The 22,261-nt window shown below is 51.8% G+C and overlaps 1 protein-coding gene across 1 annotated transcript in view; it reads right to left on the reverse strand.

Annotated features, from left to right (window-relative positions):
- Positions 1 to 2,377: 2,377 nt before the first annotated feature.
- Positions 2,378 to 22,261, reverse strand: part of SSUH2 (ssu-2 homolog) — a 30,306-nt gene continuing 10,422 nt past the window's right edge. Inside the window, exons 2-12 of the mRNA XM_049642244.1 lie at positions 21,569 to 21,667; positions 21,106 to 21,187; positions 19,392 to 19,521; positions 17,846 to 17,906; positions 16,644 to 16,768; positions 15,088 to 15,150; positions 13,307 to 13,392; positions 12,093 to 12,185; positions 11,445 to 11,550; positions 9,291 to 9,398; positions 2,378 to 4,816 (exon numbers count right to left, since the gene is read on the reverse strand). Of these exons, the coding sequence (XP_049498201.1) occupies positions 4,670 to 4,816; positions 9,291 to 9,398; positions 11,445 to 11,550; positions 12,093 to 12,185; positions 13,307 to 13,392; positions 15,088 to 15,150; positions 16,644 to 16,768; positions 17,846 to 17,906; positions 19,392 to 19,521; positions 21,106 to 21,187; positions 21,569 to 21,667 (1,100 nt within the window). The 3' untranslated portion in view covers positions 2,378 to 4,669. The remainder of the gene's footprint in view (positions 4,817 to 9,290; positions 9,399 to 11,444; positions 11,551 to 12,092; positions 12,186 to 13,306; positions 13,393 to 15,087; positions 15,151 to 16,643; positions 16,769 to 17,845; positions 17,907 to 19,391; positions 19,522 to 21,105; positions 21,188 to 21,568; positions 21,668 to 22,261) is intronic.

The raw sequence follows: 22,261 nt of genomic DNA on the forward strand, positions 1-22,261 counted from the left end.
TCTCCTCCTGCTGAGAAACATAACTCCACCTGGGTTGTTTGTCCTGACTGTGAATAAAACAGTTGTCTCTTCGTTCTCCATAGCAAGGGCTGCATGTGAACTAGAAACTGAAGTTGGCCGTGGGCTCAACAAGCTAACCATACAATGAAGGTTGGGTATTGGGAGCTACACGGAATAACAGGGCCCTGGAGCTAAGGGAGGAAAACTAGGTCAGGGGAGGAAGTTCCTCCAGCCTTCTAAGCAGTATGCTCCCCATCTGGCAAACACACACACACACACACGCACACATGCACTCCCTATACATGCACAGCCCATACACACACACACCATATACATGCACACACACAGACATATACGTACACACATACAATGTACATGCAAACTCCATGTGCGCACACGTAAACAGGCACACGCATACCATATACATGCACACATACACATGCACACACTCATACATACACAATGTACATGCACACTCCATACACACACGCACGCACACACACACACCCTATACATGCACACCCCATGCACACACACAAACATGCACACACACACTTATACACCTATACCTCATGCACACACACATGCACACAGGATACACACACCCTATACATGGACATCCCATGCATACAACCCTATACATACACACTCCATGCACACAAACACGCAAATATACACACATGTGCATACACCATGCATATGTACACACATATCATGAATGTACCCATGCACATGTACATACATATGCACACATGTACACACACACACAAGCACACATGTATCCTCTCTCATTCCAGGACCATATCCCTCCCCTGAGACCAAGGTCAGTCCAAATTCTTATTTTAACAGCCAAACTGCAGAGGATAGCATCCCTACAACCCCAGCAAATACAGGGAAGGGAAGTTCAGGGTTTAGACAGGGAAAGGACCCAATCCCAATTTCACCTCTCTGGCTTAAGATGTCATTTGCGGCAGAGTACACAAAAAAACTCCGGAACATCATCCCTGGATAAACTCAGCACTTTCTGTGTGTGCCTCTAGTGGACAGGTGCCCAACTTCCAGGGGTCTCTCTGATAGTCCCAGGCTGCCCCCAGTTTAGGGGGAGAGGGTTCCATGTGACCTAGGCTGGCCAATTCAGTCACTACATTCACTGGTCAGTGAGGTTCAAGAATGGGCATGTGACCCAAAACAAGCCACTGAGAACCTTCCCTGTGACCTCTGTGTGAGAGTCTCTGGAAAATTAGCTTGCAGCCCCCTCTTTCCTGAGGTCATTGAACTCATATGATGAAATTCCAGAGCTGCTGGTAGCTGTCTTACTGCCAAGGTATGGAAAACTTGCCTGTGAACAAAGCAAAAAAGAGAAAAGCAGATAGGAAAAAGAAGGAAGCAGGGCAGGAGAGACCACGTTGGAATGAAATCCTTCAAATCCCTGGATCCAGCTATACCTGAAGCTGGTAAACTTTATTAAGGGATAAGAGCTAATCAATGAGTCAATTTGAGTCACTGTCACCTATAATCACTACTACTGACTTGGGTCTTAGGTATCCTCCTCTTATAAAGCTACCTGACTATCACATTCATTTTTTCATTGTCCCCTGCATATATTCTCTCCTACTATAGTCTTATAGTCTTATATACTATAGTATATAGTCTTATAGTCTCTCCTATAGTCTTAGGGCAGAGACTGCAGATCTCCATGAAACTCTCACAAAGCCCAGCATGGTTCTGGCTGCCTGGCAGACTGACCATCAGTGAATAGAGAAGAACAGGGCTAGGGCTCTCCTTTGGGAAAGCAACAAAGAATAAGCAAATCACTTGAGTTTGTGTCCTTTTAAAACAGAATGGAGATGAGAGCCACAGTCTGTGGTGGCCAGTGTTGGGGTCCAAGCTGTCCTAATATTCTAATCTCTACCCGCCCCCCACCCCCCCAGTGACTTCAACTAGGTTTAGGGCTACACACAGACAGCCAACTCAGCCCGGGGATAATAGAAAGAGGCAGAAATAGAAAATGAAGTCATACCCTGGCTGCAGCGAAGGTCATAAAAATAGCTAACACTGCAGAGAGAAACAAGCGACTGTTATCAAACAGCCAGAAGACCCAGGATTTATTTGGGACTTTTGCCAGAACCACGGGAACTAAGGGCCCTGTGGCTAGTAACCCACCGGTACTCAACTGGAACAGTGTCTCTCTGGACCCACTTTATTCCAGCTAGATTTTCTCTTTGGGTTCACACACCAACAGTATGTACTGGTCACTGGACACTTTTTTTTTTTATCCTAAAAGGACACTCATGTATAGTCCACTTACCCGTTTTTAAAAACAGAAAACAAAAAAGCAATTGAATGCACAAACTGAACTATTGCAGAGGAATGAGAAGAAAGTAATATTTTAATGCACGTTATGTGAATTTGTGGATGCTCAGGCAGGACTGCACGAGGAGCAGTAATGGGGTCGTCAGGGAATTACTCCTTTGGACTTCAGGGTAATAAGAGATCCAGAAGCAACTTCAAACAAGACATGCAGGAAAATCAAAGAACAGAGCCGAACGCTAAATAAGAATTACCACTGCATCAATCTCAGCCACTGCTGAGATTTTGTGTAACCAGGTTCTCTGTGAATGTCAGTGGGGTATCTGCAAGTTGTGTAAGATGTGATACAGGCTTCGTCATATGGATTGCTAGACATCCCGCCTTCCTGGACTCCGTCTACCAAATGCCAACCGTGTCCCTTCCAATCACTGCAACAAACAAAGCCCGTGCCCTCCATTGGTACAAACGCCCCCAGAAGCATCCCCTCTGAGGCCCACAGAGGTAAGCTGGAGGAACCGCAGGGTTAGAGGTGTTGGCCTCCTAGACTTGAGCGTGACAGAGCTACAGGAGGAAGAGGAGGAAGGGAGGCTTGTAGTACTCTCCCGTAGTAGTCCGTCCCCAGGGGCAGAATGCACCACCACCCAGGGGTGCACCTCATCCTGGCCTCAGCCTCCCCTATAGGCGGAGCCTGTGGCGTTGGCGGGGGGCAGCTGGATCCAGGGGCCAAGTCTGAGCCGGGAAGGTTTGCCAGGTCAGGTGACTCAGATTCTCCCAGCTCACGGCCCTTTGCTTCTGCATTTCCCCTTGTCTGCCAGGTGGTCCCAAGCGAGCAGGACACCCCTCCCAGGGCTGCGGCTCCCTGTTAGCAAGACCCCCACGGGTATGTAGTTCGGCCAGGCTTGGTGGGGAAGGGGGGACAGCAGTAATTGAACAGGACACAGCGAGTCCCAGGGGGTGGGGTATAATAGGTGAAGTGCTCATCTGCATACCATCTGTCAACAGTGCCCTGGGTGGGGGGGTGGTCTCAGACATCCCAAGCTTCTTCTAACCAGGCCTGTTCTGTCCACATCCTCACACACCGAGGTGGACAAGGGCTGCAGGCCAGCAGGGGCCTGGGGATCAAGAGGGCGCAGACTGGCCCTCTCGGTGTGTAGCGATTCCCTTCTGGGTAGGGTGCGGAGGGAACAGTATGACAGGGGCCTCTGGTTACCCCCAACCAGCTGCACAGCGGCCCACCTGGCCCCCAAAACAGCCTGGGCATTCAGTCTTCAGAGCATCTTCCGTACCCACCCAGCCTTGCTGCACGTGACTGGGTTCACAGGACACCCTGCCTGTGGTTCTAAGGTAGGCAGGTGATGTAAGATCCCACATACACCCCAAATCGCCCTCCAAAGCCAACCCTCGCATATGCACCGTGTCACCATCCAATACAGCAGCTTTGTCCCCTGGCCTGGAAACAGATCTCTAGTTTTTCAGTTGGGGTGTGTGTGTGGGGCGTCTACCCCTGGAGCTGCCACATGGAGAGGAAGCCCAGGCTGCACGGAGAGGTCACATGTAGGTGTCCAGCTCATGGCCCCTCGCGGACGTCCCAGCCAATGGCCACCATCAGCCGCCAGACCCCTCGGTGAACCAGCTTTCAGATGATTTCAGTCCCCTGCTTCTGAGGCACCAGAGTGTTCAAATCTTCCCCGTGAGGCTTCAGACATCACAGAGCAGAGATAAACCATCTCCGCTGTGACGGTAGCTGAATTCCTAGCCCACAGAATGGGGAGTAAATGTTCTTCTCTTCTCTTTTTTTTTTAAGTAGGCTTCACGCCCAGCTCAGAGATTGAACTCATGACCTTGATGTCGAGACATGAGCTGAGATCAAGAATTGGATGCTTGCGCAACTGAGCCCCCCAGGCACCCCTATATTTTGTTCTTGATGCTTCGAGAGCACTCTTTGGTATGCATTAAGAGGCAGCCAATCTGTAGGAGACCTTTAAACATCTCAGCAACGCTCAGCAGGGCCAAAGGCACTGACAGTGGCACAACAGAACTGAGGCAAGCAAGTCAAGGGAGAAGCAAAATCAAACTGCACACTCGATCGGGGCGCTGGCTTCGAGACCAGAGGTGTGGCCCTGGCCATTTCAATGATGTGTTGTGAGGAAACGTGTGTAGGTTAAACGCATGCTGGATTCCACCAGGCGAGCTCTGGGGAAGACTTGTGGCTTGACAGATGATAAGCCGAATCGTCTGAAAGGACACACCAGGGTTTATACAAGATGGTTCAACGGAGCCAGCGATGAGTGAGCTCGGGGACCTCGGCTGTGCTCCGTGGCAAACGAGATTGGCAGGCCGTGGAGACAGCTGTGCCCTGTCAGATGATGGTGCAGCCAAAGCAGTACCGGTCCGGGTAGTCCACCACATGTACCCTGTGGTCAGTGCCATAGATGTAGTAGACATATGTCTGTCCCCGGTACCAGTAATGGACTTCCGTGACGGGGATCAGCTCAATGGTCTGGCGCTGGGGAAACAACGGGCCGAGAAAAACTTCAGTGTTCGAGTCACTTGCCTGCTCAAGAATCTTCAGTAGCTCCCTACTACTCTGTGGGATGAAGTTTATGCTCTGGAGTTGGCGTTTTGGCTCCCATATGCCTTTCTAGATGTACCTCATACTACACTCCTTCAAACACACTGAGCTCTGGCCCAAACCGACTTCTCAGCTTTAGCCACTATCTGATTCTATGTTTCAGAAAGTGGGGGGGGGGGGGGGGCGTCCCCCGGGGGGTCCCAGGGGGTATGGAAAGCCACCAGCCAAACAGGACATCTTCCAGAAGCATTAATTTTTAGATGGGGAGGAAGAGCAGAGAAAGGTGGAAGAGAAAGTCATTTCAAACATTTTTGTATTAAAACAACCATGGAGGGGTGCCTGGGTGGCTCAGTCGGTTCCGCAGTCAACTCTTGATGTCCGTTCAAGTCATGACCTCCCAGTTTGTGAGTTTGAGCCCCATGTCGGGCTCTGTGCTGGCATCGCAGAGCCTGCTTAGGATTCTCTCTCCATCTTTCTCTGCCCCTCCCCCATGCTCTGTAAATAAATAAGTTTAATTTAAAAAAAACAACCATGGAGATGTTAGGGAGTCCACGACACAATCTGAACTAAAATATAAGGTTAAACGTTGACACCAAAGAAATTCCAAAGTCTGCTAGTCTGCTTCAGGCTATTTTCACAGGACCCTCCCTCCCCCACCATGGTTTTGCTCTGACCTCCCTTTGAAAGCAGTACTTCTCAAACACTACCCCTCCTTTTACAAACAGGGAAACTGAGGCCCATGGGCTCACGGAATTTCAGGTTGGGAACATCATCCAGGTCAAGGTCCGTGTGGGTAGTGCTCTACTCTCCTCCCAGCACGTGGCCTGTACCTGAGAGCCTGGGGCACTCACTTCCCCCAGCAGAGCGGTCCTGAGGTGTCTCATTCTCTGGCCCCTCTGCTGAGCAGTTACTCTACAATCTTCCAGAATTGCAGAGCCCTGAATAGAACGTGGGAGACCACCTTGGGAGAGAACACGGGCATCCAGCTGAAACATCCACCCCCGTTAGCGCTAGGTGCTGCTGTGTTGGGACAGCTCCATACAGGGGACACAGCAAAGTCACTCCTCATCAGTCAAGCTAAGCTTCCTTGGGGATGTACTGCGGGCCAGGCTCTGCATCAAAACCCCAATGTTCTCCAGCACAAGCTGCTTCTTTGTCCCAGACTCACATCTTGGGGGGATCCCAAACCCAGAGGGAGGTGGTGTGGATGGCCCAGGGTTAGACCTTCCTCCTTCAGGATGTTCCATTCCTTGGGAACAGCTCCAGCTCTCTCACTGCAGGTGAAGGTCCAGAGGCCTTCAGGGAAGGAGAAACAGGCCAGGGAGGGGGGCTGTGAAAAAAGGGACCCCTGTTCCACTGGAGGGGCGGCTGAAGGGCAGTGTGATGTTGCGGCAGGAAGAGGGGACTCAGAGTCAAGGAGCGCATCTTCCATGAAGTTTTCTGTGCCATCTTAACTTCCTTTCTCTAGGAAATGGGGGTGAGAGCTCCTATGCCACAGGGTTGTTGAGATAACCAAATGAGATCCAGAGACTTCCCGGAGGCCACAAAGTTGTCTCTGAGTGGTAGTTTTGGAAATAAAAGGTAGAAGACCCCTCTTTGACGTTTTGGTATGGAGGACACAAAATGAGAACCAAGAGGCAAGAGGAGGCGGGAGCCCACATCACTGCTCCAAACGCCTGGGCAGTATGGTCAGGGCCGCTCTCGTTTCCAGGCTTTTCTACCAGAACCAAATGGAGAGCAACACCAATACCACCCTCTCCTGCCTCCCTTGGCTTCTGATGCAAAAGGTCTTCAGGTTTGAGGCTACTGATTGGTTAGGACATCAGCTGCCATCAGGTGGCTACCTTGTAATCAGCCACGGATCTGTTGACACGCCTTGGTCATGCCCCCAGGATGAGCAGATTCCAAGTCTGAGAGCAAGAGCGGGGCACGGGGCAGGTGTCATGAGGGGTGTGTCCTCGGGCTGACTCCACTCGCTAACTTCTCAATCCTGAACAAACTATCCACGGACAACTTTGTCTCCAGATGCAGGACCAAAGGACAATTTGAGGAAGGGATTCACAAGAGCCCTTTTCTCTCAGTGCTAATCCCTTTTAACACGACACACCCGTCTGCCCCTGGCTTACATTTCCCTGCTCCGGGACTGGTTCGCAGAGGGCTTGTGTTGCCCAAGACAAGACTACACTCTAGGGGAAGGCCGCAGGAGACCCAGGCCTGCCACCAACATCCTGTGTGATCTCGGGCAGGTCACTTCCCCTCTTCAGGCCTCAGTTTCCCCAGCTGTCAAAATTAAGGGCCCAGAAAGGATTCAAATTATCAGTCTCAGAAATAAAAGAATCTCAGGATAATCACGAGTGTCACAAGCTGACAGCCCATTCCTAGAGTAGACACCTCAATCCTGGGGGCTCTCCATGTGACCCACACCATGAATATGAGCTCTGCAAGAGCAAAGTCCCACAGAGACGATGTTCTGGGTCTTCCACGAACAAGGTTCTTGTCCCACCCATGCTCCTGCAAATCTGCCTCTTCTCTGCTGCTCATAGCCCATTGTCCTTCCTCAGAGTCCTGTCCTTGAGTTACGGAGCCCATGTCTCACAGAGAATGCACAAAGTGCCTGCGAAGCTGTGCCCGATGTTTGGACGGTGCTAAACAGCAAGAGGCCAGTTCCCTCGTCTCCAGGCACAGAGTTGCTGAGGTGTAACGAGCGCACAGAGGTCCCCTGGGACAGGGTGGTGGCAGGCCCTCGCCACACCTCACCCTTGTGTGACCCCTGCCCCTCCCATGCTGGCTCCCCTAGTCCTTTACAGGTTCCTCCTGGGAGCCCTTCCTTGACAAATGTCCTGCACACAAGCTGTTGTCTCAAAGCTGCTTCTGCAGAGTCCAACCTAAGGCAGGGTCCAACCCAGCTCATTTGAAAGATGAGGACACCAAGGCCTTCAGGAGGGGAGAGGGTGGCTCAGAGCCACGTGTATGTGCCAGAGCTGACAAGCAGGTCCCATCCCTGCAGTGTCTGGCCTCAGATCCCCCTTCGCTGATAGCCCCGTAAACCTGCACTGGCTTTCAAAGAGCCGCTGGTGTGCCTTGAGTGCAGTGAGTAATAACATTTGACTTGGAGCTAGGAAGTGGGTTCTACTCCTGGGTTCTTGCACTAAGAAGCTGTGTGATTTTAGGTAAATTGCCTCCACTCTCTGAGCTTCCTTTGATTTACTGGGAAACTCGTGGGTTCAGGCTAGACTAAGGGGTAGCTAACATCACCCCACAGGCCAAAGCCAGCCCGTCAGCCCATGTGGTATTCCTAGCATTTTTAAAGCTTTGTTCTCAATCTTGAAAAATTGGAAGGTTTCCTATAAAAGTCTGGCTTTCAGAGGGTCCAAAATCTCTGCCCCTGTGCCTGCACAAAGATGAGTCGTGGCTGGCTCCTTTGGAGAAGACGGCTCTCTCACTCATGTTACCACCCGGCCGTGGCAGGTCTCTGAGTTTGCGGTGCCCCCAATCCAGCTCCGAGATGGGATTCATTACTTTTTAATTAAATGCATCCTTCTCTCCCCTGCAAACAGGGGAGATGTGCAGAAAGGGAAGGGGAGATACTCATTGCAGAGGGACCAGAAGGAAAAGGGACATTTTGAGCAGCAGTTTCCAAGCACTTAAAGCAAACCCTCTGAAGGAGTGTTAACGTCTCTTTTTCACTGGTGAGAAACCAGACTTCGGGGAGGAGGAAGTAGCTGGCCCAGGAGAATGTCAGGACACAGGAGAACCTGGATCTAAGCCTATTAGACTCAGGGAGCTCGGCCCTGGCCATTCCGGGGCCAAACCCCCATCTCCTCCAGGGACCCCCATCAAGCAGCTGGCTGCAGGGACCATTCAAAGCTGCAAGAGGCAACATCGCCACCTAGTGGCCATCCCAACACAGCACGAAAGCAGCCTAACCCTGGGGGCCTCCACCGCTCCCCAAGGGAGGTGGGAGAAGACAGGCCTTGGATTTAGAAAGTGCCCTGAAGGGCAGAACTTTAGGTGCCAGACTTGGGTAAGCCCTGAATCCTGAACTTCCTCCACCCATCCCTCTCTGAATATTCTAACCCACAGGGTTAAAATCAAGATCTCACTGCCACACTCCTGCTTGAGACCCTACGATAGCTTCCAGTTGCTCTCAGGATAAGAATCCTAATCTTGCACAATTTCCAGTGGTCCCACCTTCTGTGGAGGCCCCACAGTGCTCTGCTCTCTGCCCTCCAGCCACACGAGTCTCAGGTCAGTCTCCAGTACTGACCCCCTTCCTAAACTGGGGCTCCTGTCCTCCACCCCTCCCCTAACTGACGCCTTCCCGCCCTTGTCTGGAAGGGCCCCCCACCCCAGCAGGAGCCCCAGCCTGGCCCCAGAAGCCTGGCCTCCCCACAGCTACCCCACTCACCTGCTGCAGGACTCGGGCCCGGGGGGACAGGGCAGCGCTGTGCTCCGCAATGCCCCTCTGGGAGGCCAGAGAGATCTCCCGCAGCGGGAAATCCACAATGGGGTACACCTGCGGGAGAGACACAGCCGACCTGCTGCCCTGACCCAGGGTGTCAGCACCTGGAGCCTTACAGCTCTGATTCACACGGGGCAGAAAGCAAGCCCAGACAGGGAAGGGCCCCCGAGGTCAAGAAGTGAGTGGGTGGGAATTGTTGAACCTCCAGGTGCCCCTGACCTCCTGGGGAATTCCAACCAAGAAAGCGGGGCTGTGGGACAGACAGCAATCCTTCTCCTGCAGCCCACTCTCACCCAGCACACCTTTGCTGCTGACTCAGGCTTGGGGTGGGGCTTCCTGAAGGGGTCATGCCTGAACTGAGCCCGTAGGAAGTCAGATTGGGGCGAAGAAAGGCGGGTGAGGAATACTATTCCACCACAAAAAAGAAGGAAACCTTGCCGTGGGAGACAACACGGACGGACGTCGCGGGCATTGTGCTAAATGAGATCAATCATTCAGAGAAAAACAAATGCCATATGATCTCATTTATACATGGAATCTAAAAAACAAACTCCTAGATAGAGAACAGACTGGTGGTTGCCGGGGCGGGGGAAGGTGAGATGGGAGAAGGTGGTAAAAAGGTACAAACTTAGGTATAAAATAAGTAAGTCCTGAGGATGTGACATGGTGACGATAGTTAATAATACTGTGTTATATATTTGAAAGCCGCTAAGGCACTAGATCTTAAAAGTGCTAATCATGAGAAAATAAAAACTGTAACTGGTGAGAGATGTTAACTAGACATTGTGATGATCACTTCACCATACATACAAATATTGAATCACTGTGTTATACAGCTGAAACGAATATGATGTATGTCACTTGTGCCTCAACTTTTAAAAACCCATACTACAGGGGCGCCTGGGTGGCTCAGTCGGTTGGGCATCCGACTTCAGCTCAGGTCATGGTCTCACAGTTCGTGGGTTCGAGCCCCGCATCGGGCTCTGTGCTGACGGCTCGGAGCCTGGACCCTGCTTCGGGTTCTGTGTCTCCCCCTCTCTCTGCCCCTTCCCTGCTCATGCTCTGTGTCTCTCTGTCTCTCAATAATAAATAAATGTTAAAAAAATAAATAAAAAATAATCCATACTATAAAGTGAAAGAAGCCAATCTGAAAAGGCTACATACTATGAATGAAAGAGAGAGAGAGAGAGAAAGAAGAGAAAAAGGCTGAGCACCTGGTCTCTCTAAGAGAAAACAGGATGACCCTGCTCAGATATCCCATAAAGGCCAAGTTCCCTGCCAAGACCTACAGCAGAGGTTGGCAAATCTGTTTTGCAAACGGCCACACAGTAAATATTTTAGGCTTTGTAGGCCATAGGGCCTCTGTCTCAACTACTCAATTCTGCCCTTGCAGCACGAAAGCAGCCACAGACAATAAGTAAACAGACAGGCATGGCTGTGTTTCAATAAAACTTTATTTATAAAAGCAAGGCCAGGGCCAGATTTTGCCAACCCCTGTCCTACCGGACTCTCCCTGATCTGGTTGCTGACACCTCTCATGTCTTAGCTGCTTGCTCTGCCTGACTCAAGTCCCTCCTGTCCCACTGCCCTCTGCTGCTCCCTCTGCTGGACCCCTTGGCTCGAGTCCACATGGTCCACTCCCCCACCGCACCATTCTGGTCTTTGCCCAGGGTCACTTCCCGGCCACCAGCTGAAACCACACCCCTCCATGTCTCTTTTCCCTGCCTGCATATTTTCAGTGGCCCTTACAACCATCTGACATTGGGGTGGAATACTATTACCTTCTCCCTCACCGGACTATGAGAGATCTACAAGAGTGAGCATTTTGTTCCACGGTATCCCCAGGGCCTAGAATAGTGCCTAGTATGGGCAGAGGGTCTCAAGGCTTGTGTGAGGGTGTGGGGGGAGGAGGAGGAAACACGGGTCGAGCATGTGAAATTCAGGAGAGAGGGGCCCCACAGGCCCCAGCAGTCACTCTCCTGCTTGGCAGCAAGCACCATCGTCACCCAGCCCGTCTTTGTCTTTCCGAGTGAACGAAGCACACACAGGAGGGGAGGGCAAACCCAGCTTCCGTGCTACGGTCTTCGAATCCCTCCTTACCGAGGTGTTTTCGTCCTTAAAGAGGCTTTCTCCTTTGGCTTTGGCAAGGAGCTCCCTGGGGCAATTCAGCCGGTGCTCAGATACAAACTCAAACAGGCTGTTTTTCCTGGAAGTGCAGAGGATAGGTTTGGAATCGGACAGGTGTCGGCTGGAGGGCTTGCATGACTACCGGTGGGGCCTTGGGAAAGTTCTTTAGCCTCTTTGGGCCTCAGCATCCTCATCTGTACAGTGGGAAACTGAAGTACTGACAGTTCTGTTCTATTACCTCATTCTGTCCTTGCCTGTGAAGCCCTTAGCACGGCGCCCAACAAGGGAAACCCATAGCGCATGGGGAGCCTTCCCTGACATGGGAACTTAAGACACAGGGACTCTAGTCCCAGAAGGGAAGGCCCAGGCACTGAGTGGCTGCTGCACTAGAAACTGGCAGTGTCAGAATTTGAACTCGGGTCTGTCCGTTGTGGAGCACGCCAGCATCCAGCCACCCACCCTACCTCTCCCCAGGGACCTCCCCCCTCCCAAGTGGCCTAAAGCCCTTTTCTCCCAGCGCAGAACCCTGCATTGCGAAAGCCCCAACCAAGTGGAGTTTCTCTGCAGAAACCAGTCCAGGCCATGTCCCCTGGCCTCCCCCATGGGGCCACAGCCACATACCACATGATGACCAGCTGGATGAAGTGCAACAGTCTCTTCTCCCCCTTGCAGGTGGCACAGGTCTTGCTTCCCCTCCCTGAGCACGTGCTGCACCTGAGAGGGGCACATGGTCGGCACCACTCATGTAAGTCACGGGGTCCTAGCGGCTTCCAGCACGCCCACCCCCAAATCCTTCCTCATAGAGGTGGACTAAGGTGAACACCACTGGCTTCCACTCCCCACCATCTAGGCCTCCTGCTTCTGGTGGCAGTGCCCCAGTTTCTCTTTGGAGACCACCCTTTCCCCACCCAGCCCACATGGATTGTGGGCTTTCCCCCACCCCTTCTATGACTAGCTTCGGACCTGGGCATGCCCAGTCAGTTCAGTCCATCTCTATGGCCACAGTGGCTGACACAGATATGAGCACATGACCCAGTTGAGTGCAATGAGATCTGCCCTGTAACTGTTTCTGAAACTATCAGGAGAGGGATATCCTTATCTACTGAGGCTACTACGCTTGGAGCCATTGGCTGTCCCCTCTTTTACCACAAGAGACAGCTTGCCTGAGAATGAAGTCAACACAAAGACACGCCGGGTGAGGGACTGAGACAGAGTCCTGGTGACATTGCTTAAGCACCTGGATCCAGCTGTACCTGAAGCCATCCCAGAAATATAATTCTGGACTTTTCTTTCACAAGGGCAGGGTTTTTTGTTAAGCTCATTTGAATTAGGATCCTTTCACATGTAAATAAAAGAAACCTGAGCGAACAGAGATGGAACTCTGTTGATTGTTCAGTCAATCAAACAACCTTCCTTGACTCCTGCACTCAGGCCCTGCAGTGAGTTATAAATAAGAATTTGCCTAGGCCCCGATCCTCAGAGAGTTAAGGATATCTGGCTCGAGTGGTTTCCTGCATTCATTTCCCCACCATGTGGGCGGGAAGAAGTCTCCCCTCCTAAAACCCTCCCTCCCTTCCTCTCTGCAGCACTTCATTCTTTACATCTCTACCCACAGACTGCTGGATGAGTTCTAGTCTCTTCTTGAAGTATCAAGCCTGGAGGAAGGTTCACCCACTCCACAAATATTTACTGAGCACCTACTACACACACAGCTCTGGGGCACAGGAGCGACAAGACAGAGTACCCAACTGCCCTCCAGAAGGGCAGACAATGAAAAGCAAGAAAGCTGGTAAGGGAGCGCTCTTCACCTCGGTGCCGGGGAGACCCGCTCATACCTCCGTCTGCCAGACCCCGAGCACATCTGACATCTCCGGGACTGCTTGGCTTTGCGCTTGGCTCCACTGCAGGAGGGACACCTCACCTGCGGACACACCACGGCCTCAGCCCCTGCTGGCCTCCCAGGGAAGGGGGCAAAGGGCATCCTGAGACCTGGTTCAAATCCCAACCCGGTGATCCTGAACAAGCCACTTGTCTCCCTGGGCCTCAGCCCCTTCATCTGTAAGATGGAAGGGGAACACTGTACCTTTGGGCCCCACCAGCTGTTGCCTTCAAAGATGCTACAGCCTTATATCTGTGTGTCTCCTGAGACATCATTCTCTCCTGCTCCTCTCTGATCCCCATGACTCCTGAGACTCTGCCCTGACCAAACAGCCATGGCCAGAGGGACTGGGAAGAGGGGCGGGCTGGCTGAGGAGCCTGGAGTTGGGAATGGGGAGCTCAGTCTTGGAGAGGCCCCCAGGCTTCGTTCCCACAGTTGGCTCACAAAGGCCTCTGGAGACATTCCAGGGAAGAGGGAAGGGAAGAAGGGGAGCAGGGGTGGAGGGAGGAACACAAAAGATCACAGGGAGGGGCTCCACGAAGGCTGCAAGGGGGTGCATGGCAGGAGCAAGGGCACAGGAGACAGAGGCGGGTGGGAGGGCACAGGCAGGCCCCACAAGTGGCCTGTGAGTAGGCAGAGGAAGGCACACAGCAGGTGGAAGGTGGGCATCCAGAGGGTGGAAGGCAGGTGGGCAGAGGGAAGGATGGAGGAAGACATGGCTTAACGTGGTGAGTGGTCAATATGTGTCCAAAAGATCAGGAGCAAATGGGGAGAGCTGAGGACACATAAGGGGCATGATCTGACTCCCAGTGTGGTGAGCAGCCCCGAAGGCTGATGGCACCAGAGCCTGGCAGTGTGCTTACGGACCTATACTAGGTTGACCAGTATCTCCCCCACCACCACCCCCCAAAATTTATAGCTACCAGAACCTCCGAATGTGCCTTTATTTGGAAATAGTCTTTGAAGATAGAATTAGTCCAGATGAGGTCATGCTGGACGATGGTGGGGCTTAAATCTAGCGCCTGGTGTCCTCACATTCTGAGGGAGCCCCAGGACACACGCGGAGAATGGAGTGGTGCACCTACCGGCCAGGGTGCACTGGACTGGGGGGGCAGCTGCCAGAAGCTGGAAATGTGGCTCGGGGCCTCCAGAAAGAACCAACCCCATGGATACCTTGACTTTGGATTTCCAGCCTCCAGGAATGTGAGAGAATAAAAATCGGTTGTCTCAGCCCCCCCACCCCCAGTTTGTGGTAATGTATCATGCTCTCTAAGACACAAACACAAGGCCCCCATCTATATTTTGCCTCTAGAAGCTCCCATGAACATCACTTTTTCAGACTCATTTCCCCATCCTGCAAATGCTGGTCGCTTGTCAGTCTTATCCAAAGACAGAGGGTTCCCACTGGGAAGGCCCACCTCTTATGGGGTCCTCTTACAGGGCCCAGCACAGAGCGTGTACTCAGTCTCAACAAATGTTTGTAAATGAATGAGAAAAAAGGAAAAGAATTTAAATCATAAACCATAAACCACTGCAGTGAACAAAGGCCAGTAGCAGACGCCCAATCCAACTTTCCCATTTTGCAGGTGAGCAAATGGAGGCCCAGAAAGGGAGGACAACTTGCCTCAGGTCACACTGTTAGTGGGGGAGCCCCATACCCGGGGCAGAGCCCTCTGTCCCCGCGTGGGGCCTCCTCCCATATCATCACTTACTCACCAGAGGCCACACAGGACTCACCATGCCGGCCCCGTGGCAGCCGCTGCATTTGTAACGCCCACGCCCATGGCATTTGTGGCATTCCTGAAAGTGAAAACCTCTCCTGGGCTCCAGTTTCCCAAGCCCCAGCACCTCCTGACTTCACCTGCCCCACACCCACTCCACAATGTCACCAGCCCAAACAGAGGTGCAGCCGGTAAGGCCCAGGGCAGGAAGGTAGCCATTCTCACTTGATGAGGATTGAATCCTCATCAAAGGGCCTTGAATGCCAAGCCAAGGAGGTCATGTTACCATTTCCTCAGAGCCCCAGCCCAGTCTGTTCTCTGAACTCCGTGCTCCCAGGCTACGCCACAAAGGCCGACGTCCTTGGCCCACTGGGTAGCTGAGAGGTCTTTTGGAACAGACGCCATAAAAACTGCACAGCATTTCTGTGCAAGGCAAAGAGCTGGCTATTGGAATTTAATCACCAAATCAAAATAGCTTTTCCACTCCTGAGAAAAGAATGGAACCCCCTCCTGACCTCTCAAAGTCCTGGTCATCACGTGACACTATGAAAACTCATAGGTTACGTGCTTGAATCAAGTTCTAAAGTGAAAATAAGGCAGGTAAAGAGATGAGAACAGAATGGGAAATATCACATGTGTGGTTTTGTAATATGTTACAAAATATGTTACAATGTTGGCCTCATTGCAGGTCGCAATTACATTTCCATAGGACAGGACAGAAGTCCAATTTTGTCCCTTTAATGACTCTGCTGAAAATCCAAACAGTTTGAACTTTATTTTGTATCAGTTTCATTCAGCACTTCAGCCGCTTACTGTTTACTGGTCGGGCAAAAATAAAAACACACTGAGGGTCTAGGAATGTGAATGTTCACTGTTTAAAGCTGGTGACAGGTTAGTAAATGGAATCATCCTTTCGCTATGTGACTATTCTCTAATCTGCATGAATTAAAAAAAATTTTTTAATGTTTACTTATTTTTGAGAGAGAGAGAGAGAGAGTGAGCAGGGGAGGGGCAGAGAGAGAGAGGGACAGAGAATCCAAAGCAGGCTCTCTGATGACAGCAGCGAACCGTGAGCTGATGACCTGAGCCGAAGTCGGCTGCACAACCCACAGAGCCCCTAATTTGCATGGAATTTTGGATGGGTCTATATTCCTTGCACTGGGTTTCCTTAGAATTAGCCCGATTAATAGCCAAGGAATGAACCACCAGTCTGCATTCTGGATTTTCTTTTCTTAAAAAATAAAGTTTAGGGGCGCCTGGATGGCTCAGTCAGTTAAGCATCCGACTTCGTCTCACGTCTTGATCTCGCGGTCCGTGGGTTTGAGCCCCGCATTGGGCTCTGTGCTGACAGCTCAGAGCCTGGAGCCTGTTTCAGATTCTGTGTCTCCCTCTTTCTCTGACCCTCCCTTGTTCATGCTCTCTCTCTGTCTCAAAAATAAATAAATGTTAAAAAAAATTTTTTTTAATAAATAAATAAAGTTTGAGGAAATACCCAGTGACTTCCTAAGATCAGCACTGTAAAGTCTGAAACCAACTCAGAGAGAAGGGCAAAGATTCCAACAATCACGTTACCTTGACCAGTGACGAATGAGGGACTTGGAACTTCCTCGTGTCTTCCTGAAACATTGTGGGGACCTGGACTTTGATGTCCCAAAGCCTGGGAGAGGTCCCTCTCTGTGGCCCATCCACTGACTGGTCTGACACAAAAAGGGATCATTGTAAGGCCAGTGAACAGCTACAAGAACAAGCTTTCATTTATTTACCAAACAGTATGGAGCCTTCACCTGATGCCAGGCATTAGGCAAGATCCTGCGCTAAGGGCCCCCTCAGAGTCTGTGGTTAAGCACCCAAGTGTTGAAGTCGAACAGACCTGGTTTGACTCCTGACTCTTCTGCTTCCCAGCTGCGCAACTCCAGACAAGTTCATTTACCTCTCTGACCTGCAATTCTCTCATCTCCAAAATGGGGGAAATACATGGCACCTACCATATAGGATGGTAGTGAAATTAAACAGAAGGCATAGCAATGCTTAGCACAGGGGTGGCACATGATAGAGGGATCAAAAGCAAGAACTGCCAACACTGTGGTGACTATTCCCCACCTTCTTGTCCTTTCTCCTTCCCCTCCTCTGTTCAAGGAGATAAGGCACAGCTACAATGATGATACAATGTAATAGGATATGGAAAGTGCTTGGGACAAGAGTTGCATAAAGCCTCTGCAAACTCAGAAGACTGACTCCTTCTGTTGGATAAGGGGTCAGCAGGTGAAGAAATCCTGAAAGGCTTCATAAAAGAGGTGACACAGGAGCTGAGTCTTAAAGGATGAACCAGTGGTCAGCAGAGAAGGAAGCGCTAAGGGCTTCCCAGAGAGAACCTTCAGCAGCTAGTGGGGTTCAGCAGCAGGCAGGATGGCACAGTGAATGGGGTCCTCAAGACTCAGGGAGGCACTGGGGATGGCCTAGAAGGCAAGCGGAAACCCAACCACACAGGCTGCCTTTGTGATCTAGCCCTGTGTGGTGGCACCAGTGTGTGGCCAAAGGCAAACCCTAGACTTTTTCAGGCCCTTCTGCAAACCACTTCCAGACAGGAAGGATTTATTTCCCAAGTTCCACACTGGAGAGTCTGGATAAAAGCCCACCCTCTCATTTTACAGAGGATGGGGAAACCAGGGCTCCAAGCAGAAGAGCATCTCACTCAGGTTAGTGGATAAGACATGTCCTGATATTTTTCACCAGCCCCTGCCATATCTGTTCCCAAGTAAACTGATTTCACTTACTGGTAAAGGGTTGAAATGTCCATTCGCTTATCCTGGATTCACTAAAAGTCTCTAGTCGATACTATAGAGAAAAAAAAAACCAGCATGTTCACAGTCATGCCCTTTAGGAAGACAGCATTGTGGAAAAAGACGAAGCTTTCCACCTGCCGAGGCTCCCCAGGAAATTGAAAGGCCCCACACCCAGCACCACAGGCTGCTTTGAACAGCTGGCAAAGATGATTTCTACTCCAGATGCCCCTGGACGTCTGCAGGGAGGTCAGTCAGCCCCAGGAAATCTCCCCCGATGGGCTCACAAGCTGATTTCAGCTCCCATTTCTTTACACCCAGAAATGCTCTATAAGGCAAGCTGTGGGACAGCAATTGCCCTTTTTTTTTTTAATGTTTTTATTTATTTTTGAGACAGAGAGAGACAGAGCATGAGCAGGGGAGGGTCAGAGAGAGAGGGAGACACAGAATCTGAAACAGGCTCCAGGCTCTGAGCTGTCAGTACAGAGCCCGACGTGGGGCTTGAACCCACAGACTGTGAGATCATAACCTGAGACAAAGTCGGATGCTTAACTGACTGAGCCACCCAGGCGCCCCAGCAATTGCCCTTTAACAGATGGAGGCCAGTCGAATCTGCTGCCTCAAACGTCCCCTTTGGAGGCATTTTTCTGCCTGATGTCAAGGTCCTCCCTCTTGATCTCATCCACAAAATCACAAAACAAGAAGGGATCTTGGACATCACCTGGCTCCTCCTCTGACACTGGAGAAAACAGAGGCTCAGAGAGGTCAGTTACCTTGACCAAGATCACACAGCTACACAGGGGCCTCTTCCCCTAGGCTCCTGCTCTAACCACTCCCTGTGAGGCTTCTATGCTTTCTGTGTGATGGTGCACTCGCCAGAGGATGGCCGTGCCAGTGGTACTAGAAAATGTGAACTTAAAAGCTGTTCCTTGGCCCTGTCGATGCAGAAGGGGACATAAGTGCCCACTGTGGTCTCAGTAACAGACATAAGATTTCCCTGGAGCTTCGGGCCCAAGGGTCATGAATAAACGATTCCTTGGCACAGATGTGACTGGCGGGATCAAGGGGAGTAGATGGGCCTTTCTTGGCCCACCTCTCCCGGAAGCGGGTTACTCATGTATTTAAAGACACGGACTTTGGTGACGGCGAACCCGATTTACGTCCTAGCTCTGTCACTTCTAGCTGTAAACTTGGGGCAAGTAACTTTACCTCTCTAAACTTTCAATTCCTCCCCTTTAACTGGTGACAGTAAGATCTACTGTGCATGGCAGTTGTGGGACTTCATAAGACATACGTGTAATGTGCTACCCATGATGCTGAACACAGTTGAGCTTTGCAGTGAAGACTGGTAATAAGGACTCCTTGTGTCATCATGCACAACTACAGATCAGAGGAGTGGCAAAGGCACTTCAGTGTCACCGCTATTCACATGCACTGACCCCCCCAAGACTCCTTTCTCCCGTTCGACCTCACGCAAGCCACCCCCCGCCCCAAAGCCTAAAGCCCTCCCCAGGCGACCGCCAGGCCCAGGCCCCCTTACCCTGCACAACGTCTGCTGCTTCAGCTCCTGGATGATGAGGTCACCGGCGGCTGTGCTGCCATAGCAGCATTTGGAGCTCACAAAGCTGAGGAGGGCTTCCCGGGCCACTTCCTCTGTCACCAAGGGGACTCTGCTGGGGACAGAGCACAGAAGCAGGGTCTCTGGAAAGGGCCTGCAGGCTCATCAGGGCCAGCCAGCTCCCTCTTGATGCAGATGGAAATGGAGGTCAGGAGAAGGGAAGGGCCAGGCCGTGGGCCACGGTAGTGGTGAGGCACTCGGGGGTCCATCTGGGGAAGGAACCTCTGGCAGAGGGAACTGTGTGAACAGATGCCCACAGCGGGAGCAAGGCAGTTCTTTCTAGAGGACAGGACAGCAACACTGCTGTAGCTGAAGTGCAGGGCTCAGGAGAAGAGCTTAGAGAATCTTAGCACGTGCACACACACACACACACACACACACACACTTAAAGATGTACTTAAAGACAAATCACGCCATTTTACAGATGAGGAAAACTGAGGTCTGGAGACGATGTCACACAGCTAGGAGGAGGCAAAGTTAGGTCAGACCACGTTCCCATGTTCCTGCCCTTGGGGACCTTGCCCCCTCAGCCAGAGGAGCTATGAGCAGTGTTCATGAGAAAGCCCCTGCCAAGAACTACCAGGCCGTGGTGCCCACAGGGACCCACTGTGAGCCTGCTGGGCCAGCACGGCAATGTGTGGGAAGGAAGACAACAAATGGCCCCTTCCTTGGCCTTCTCTCTGGATGCCTCCCTCTCCTCCTAGAAAGCTCTTCCCTGAGGCCCAGCTGCCATGTCCCCTCCTAGCAAAGCCCTCCCCCACCAAGACCTCCAGGAAGCAGAAGTCCCCTCCTTCTTCCTCCCTCATATCTTCATTTACTTCTCCACAGCAGCCTGACTCCAAACAGTAAGCCCCTCTCATGCACAGCGATGTCTCCAGCACCTCTGGTCTGGTGCACAGAGGGGCCTGCGCACATGCAGGAGGTGTGGGGCCCAGAATGGCCAAGAGCACTCCATTGAGGAAGCGGGGTCTGCCCTGCGCATGGAAGGTGGGCGGCCAGGGAGGGGAAGGGGAGGCACTCTAGGCAGCACTGCGGCCAGGAGCACCCAGGAGATTCCTTGAAGGCAGGATACAGCCACCCAGCCAAGTGGCCAGACCCAGAAAGCAGGGGGTTCCACCTTCTCTGCACAAAGCTGGCTGGAAAGCCAGAGCTCTGTCCAGAGTCCTGGGTCCAGGGAGTCAGCAAACTCCTTCTGCAAAGGACTAGAGACTAAAGAGTTTAGGCTTCATGGACCATACAGTCTGCCTCAATCACTCACCTGTGCTGTTGTAGAACAAAAGCAGCCACGGACAGTATGTGAATAAATGGCATGGCTCTGCTCCAATAAGACTTGATTTACAAAAGCAAGCAGCGGCTGGATTTGGCCCAGGGAGCTGCAGTTACCAACCCCTGGTCGACACCGTGCTTCTCGACTGCAGCTTGGTAGCCAAACAGCCTGAAGAGCTTGCTTGGTAAAGTACACATTCCTGGCCTCTGTCCCTGGAGGATCTGATCCAGTAGGTCTGGGATCCTGATGCACTGTCAGGGTTGAGATCTGTAGACCCTAAAATCCGCGAGGAGGGCTCTTGGCACAGTGGGGGTGGGGGTGATGTGAGGGTCACCGCACATGATCCTGTGTGATGGCACCACAGCTCACCTGTGTTCCAGGAACGAGGACCAGCACCTTTGTTCCAGGGGTCTCCCTGGAGCCTCCAAAGGTGGGAACATTATCTGCTGTCCTGGAGGAGAGGGGAGGAGTCAGGGGCTCCACAGCCTAGCTCAAAGGCACAGGTATTTGCAGGGTGAAGGAAGAATAGACTGGTTGAAAGGGAGGTTGAATGAGACAAAGGGAAATGCTAATGTATCTAATGCAAGAAGAGTGGTTCTCAAACCAGCATGATTCCAGTCTTAAATACCTGTGGATATGGTCATGGAATGTTCGTGGACACAGGGCTGATGTCCCTATGTGCTCCTTGTCCTTCCCAATGGTGATAAGAGGCTTCCCAGGGCCCCCCAGGGGAAAGGGACTGTATCCCAGCACTGGCCTGTTCCAGATAGGTCTCTGCAACCAGCATAAGCCCCAGGAAGAGGCTGTAGGAAGCAAGACCCACCAGACTTACCACCTCTTTGAAAAAGCCAGTCATAGCTGGGCAGTCTCTCCAGGAGTTCAGCTGGTGGCGCCAAAGGACTCTCGGCCTCAAAACTGAGGTCCACCACACCTGTGGAAGGAAGGCAGTCCTGAGCTTCTGGGAGGAGGGGAGTCAGTGGTGACTTCACTGGAAGCTGACAAGCCAGGGTGGGCATGTTACAAAAAGGCTGACAGTTTAACTAAGCCAATCTCACTCTGGCACCATGGGACACACAACACATCTGTAGGGCAGGCGGGGACGGGGTGGGGGTGTGGTAATAGCAGCGATAATAATAACGATGAGAAAAACATTCAGAATGGCAGCTCCTGTTTGCTGGGTACCTACTCTGTGCCAGTCCCCCATGACAGATGATCATATAGAAACATGATCATATTCCACGACCCTAGGAGACAGGTACTGAATTAGAGATGGCCACACTTCTTTGTTGCTTCTGTCTTCAAGTGGTGTATCTGTTATCTCCTCCCCTTGAACCTTCACAGGCTTGAGCTGCTTCAAGCAAGGGAACATGGGGGAAACATGAAGAGACCACAGCTTCTACTTCTTGTCTCTTAGAGCACTCCCTCTCGGAGCACTCCCTCTCGGAGCACTCCCTCTCAGAGCACTCCCTCTTGGAGCGCTCACTCTTGGAGCACTCTCTCTTGGAGCACTCCCTCTCAGAGCACC

The sequence above is a fragment of the Panthera uncia genome, chromosome A2, assembly GCF_023721935.1.
Source record: "Panthera uncia isolate 11264 chromosome A2, Puncia_PCG_1.0, whole genome shotgun sequence".
Taxonomy (NCBI): domain Eukaryota; kingdom Metazoa; phylum Chordata; class Mammalia; order Carnivora; family Felidae; genus Panthera; species Panthera uncia.